The sequence below is a fragment of the Notothenia coriiceps genome, unplaced genomic scaffold (genome assembly GCF_000735185.1).
Source record: "Notothenia coriiceps isolate Sejong01 unplaced genomic scaffold, NC01 NC01_scaffold00033965, whole genome shotgun sequence".
Classification (NCBI taxonomy): Eukaryota; Metazoa; Chordata; class Actinopteri; order Perciformes; family Nototheniidae; genus Notothenia; species Notothenia coriiceps.
Window position 1 is genome coordinate 5,396 of NW_011366666.1, and position 2,562 is coordinate 7,957.

The 2,562-nt window shown below is 40.8% G+C and overlaps 1 protein-coding gene across 1 annotated transcript; it reads right to left on the reverse strand.

Annotated features, from left to right (window-relative positions):
* Positions 1-336: 336 nt before the first annotated feature.
* Positions 337-1,639, reverse strand: LOC104961906 (centrosomal protein of 63 kDa-like). The gene is made up of 4 exons (XM_010790268.1): positions 1,530-1,639; positions 1,352-1,432; positions 1,110-1,259; positions 337-622 (listed from the first exon to the last, which is right to left on the reverse strand). Exons 1-4 carry the CDS (start codon positions 1,554-1,556, stop codon positions 452-454), a joined length of 429 nt encoding a protein of 142 aa, XP_010788570.1. The 5' UTR covers positions 1,557-1,639; the 3' UTR covers positions 337-451.
* Positions 1,640-2,562: the final 923 nt, after the last annotated feature.

Sequence of the window (2,562 nt, forward strand, 5' to 3'; positions counted from 1 at the left end):
TGTGTGCACTGAGGAGTCTCAAACAGGCATTTGTTAACTCATTTTAAGATTGGCTTTAAGATTGGTTTGAAAATGAATTCTTCATATATGATAAATGAGAGGTAACATTTTATTTAGACACATATTTCTCTCCATTCTTCCTTCTGCCAACGGTGTCGCAGTTTCTCCTCTCTCCCGTTGTTGTGCTTAGTGCGTACGCATGGGTTAGAGTTTGCGTGGAGGACTGCAAATTTTCCCGTCAAGTTAGTATTTTATAAATCGCAAACATTGCGTAGAAACTGGCATACGCCATTTTTTGAGCGTATATCCCTTTATAAATGAGGCCCCAGAACATTTCTTCTAAATTGCCTCTCAGGACTAAAGCATTATCCATACAGCAGAGATTGGCCCTCATCAGTGCAGCTGCAGTGTGAGGAGAGACTGCCCTCTTGTGTATCGTTGCTGTACTACATCATACACATGAGCAATCCACCCACCGGATTACTTGATTTTTAGCCTGCAGGGCTTGGGTCAGTCTGGCAGTTTCGTTGGACAGCCTCTGGCGTTCCAGACCAGATGTTTGCACAAATGAATCCTGGGAGTCCAGCGTGGCGTGGAGCTCCTGCCTCTCCTCTGAAAGCACCTGTGGAAAGCAGCAGTGGATCCTCAGCTGAGAAAATCCCATTCTAACCTCCTACACTGCACTACATTTACACATTATATTACATGACATACATTTACATGATATATTATCTCACACAAACATTATAGATGGATTCATAGATATACAGGTTAAAGGGAAAATATAAACTCTAGATTTTGGCTTGGAATATCCCTTTATCAATCTCTTTATCAAGCACCTGATAAAGCGCTTTATAAATAGAATGTATTATTATCATTATTATTATTTAAGTCGTGGACACATATAACAATGATGAATATGATTTGGGCATGTCAACTGAGAGGGATGGTTTGGACCTAGTACGTCTAGTATGTTGGTCTTATCAGGTGTCCTCTTTAGTCTTCAGATGCAGATTTTTTAACACCTGTGATATTATATATGCGTGATGGCCGACTGGCCTTCAGGTTTGTTCAGATCTTAAATCTCAGACTGCTCGTGTTGCTCCTACCCCTGAGCTGAGCTGCTCTCTCTGTCCCAGCCACAGCTCCAGCGGGCGGAGGCGCTCCAGCTCCAGCTCCTGAGAGTGCAGGCTGCCCTGAGCCTTCTGCAGCTGCAAACACACACGCTCCCGCTCCTTCTGACACAGCGCCCCCTGGGACTGGAATAACAGAAAAGATGTGTAAAAGTAACTGGCCTCCACTTCACTTCAGCGTTAAAGTCTGACTTGGCATTACATTAGTTTTATTTTACCTTCATGAGTGTGAGCTCATCGGTCAGGCTCTGGTTCTGGGCCTCCAGCTCTGTCACTTGTTTTTTGGACTGGATTTGTTGCTGCTCTCAACCAGCAGGGGTAGTAAGTGCAATCAGTAAGTGACAGGTAATGTAAGAAAATAAGCGTTTACAGAGAGTTGGACTGATGTTGTTGTACCTGGAGCTTTTCACTGAGGCCAGCCATCTCTGATGCTTTGCTATTTGCTCCTCCACTGGACTCCTTCAGCTGTTTGCGCTGTAGCTTGAGATAACTTCTCTTTAACTTATCCAACTGCAGGAAAAGATAGTCAAATTCAAATTTTAATCGGACACTTTTTAATAACTTTTGATTCAGCAGACATTTACTAAAAAATAAGATAAGAAAAAGATTGACCAATACAATTCTCATTAAACAAAAAGAAACATAACGGAAAAGGAGAAGGAAGAAACATCGTAGATATCTTCAATAATACTCAAAATGAATATAGTATTTTTGGGTGACATATTTTAAATGGTTCGTTGATATGTTAGATACTGTATTTCACGGCAAGAAAGTATGAAGGAAAATTGCTATGAAAGAAGAAATACGTCCCATAATTACTTACAAAGTAAAGTAAAGTTATTGATTGATGCATCAGTGTTTCTTAGGGTCAAAAACACTAAACTCACAACTTACAATGCAAGCGTTTAGTTTATTTAATAAATGAGAACATCATCAATGTGAAAAGTGACACTAGATAGATTAGTTACAATTTGCTCAATATATATATATATATAAAAAATAAATCAATTAAACACCTTGAATTTCAGGGGGGGCGCGGGGCACCGTTGGCGGGGCACAGCGTACACCGAGTACACAGAACTGTGATAGCGTGTTAGTCAAAAAGTGTGTTTGTGCCTCTGTGTGGGTGTGTGAGTGAGTGACAAGAGCTATATTCAGAGCTCTGCTGCCTTCATGCTGTTGTAGGATTGGTGTTTAGCTCCCAGGGTATATGCAGGAATCCTGAAGTCAAATGTAATACCTTTTAAGACCATTTTTAAGACCCTTTCCATACATTTTAAGACCTCATCGCCACTTGGAGTTTTAACCGTTACATTGGCGACACACTTTACCTCACATTGACTATATACAGTATTGATTGTCCTTCCTCCTTATCTTCCAACCATTTGGACGCAGACTTGCATTTCCCCATAACGATGTTGTTCAACAA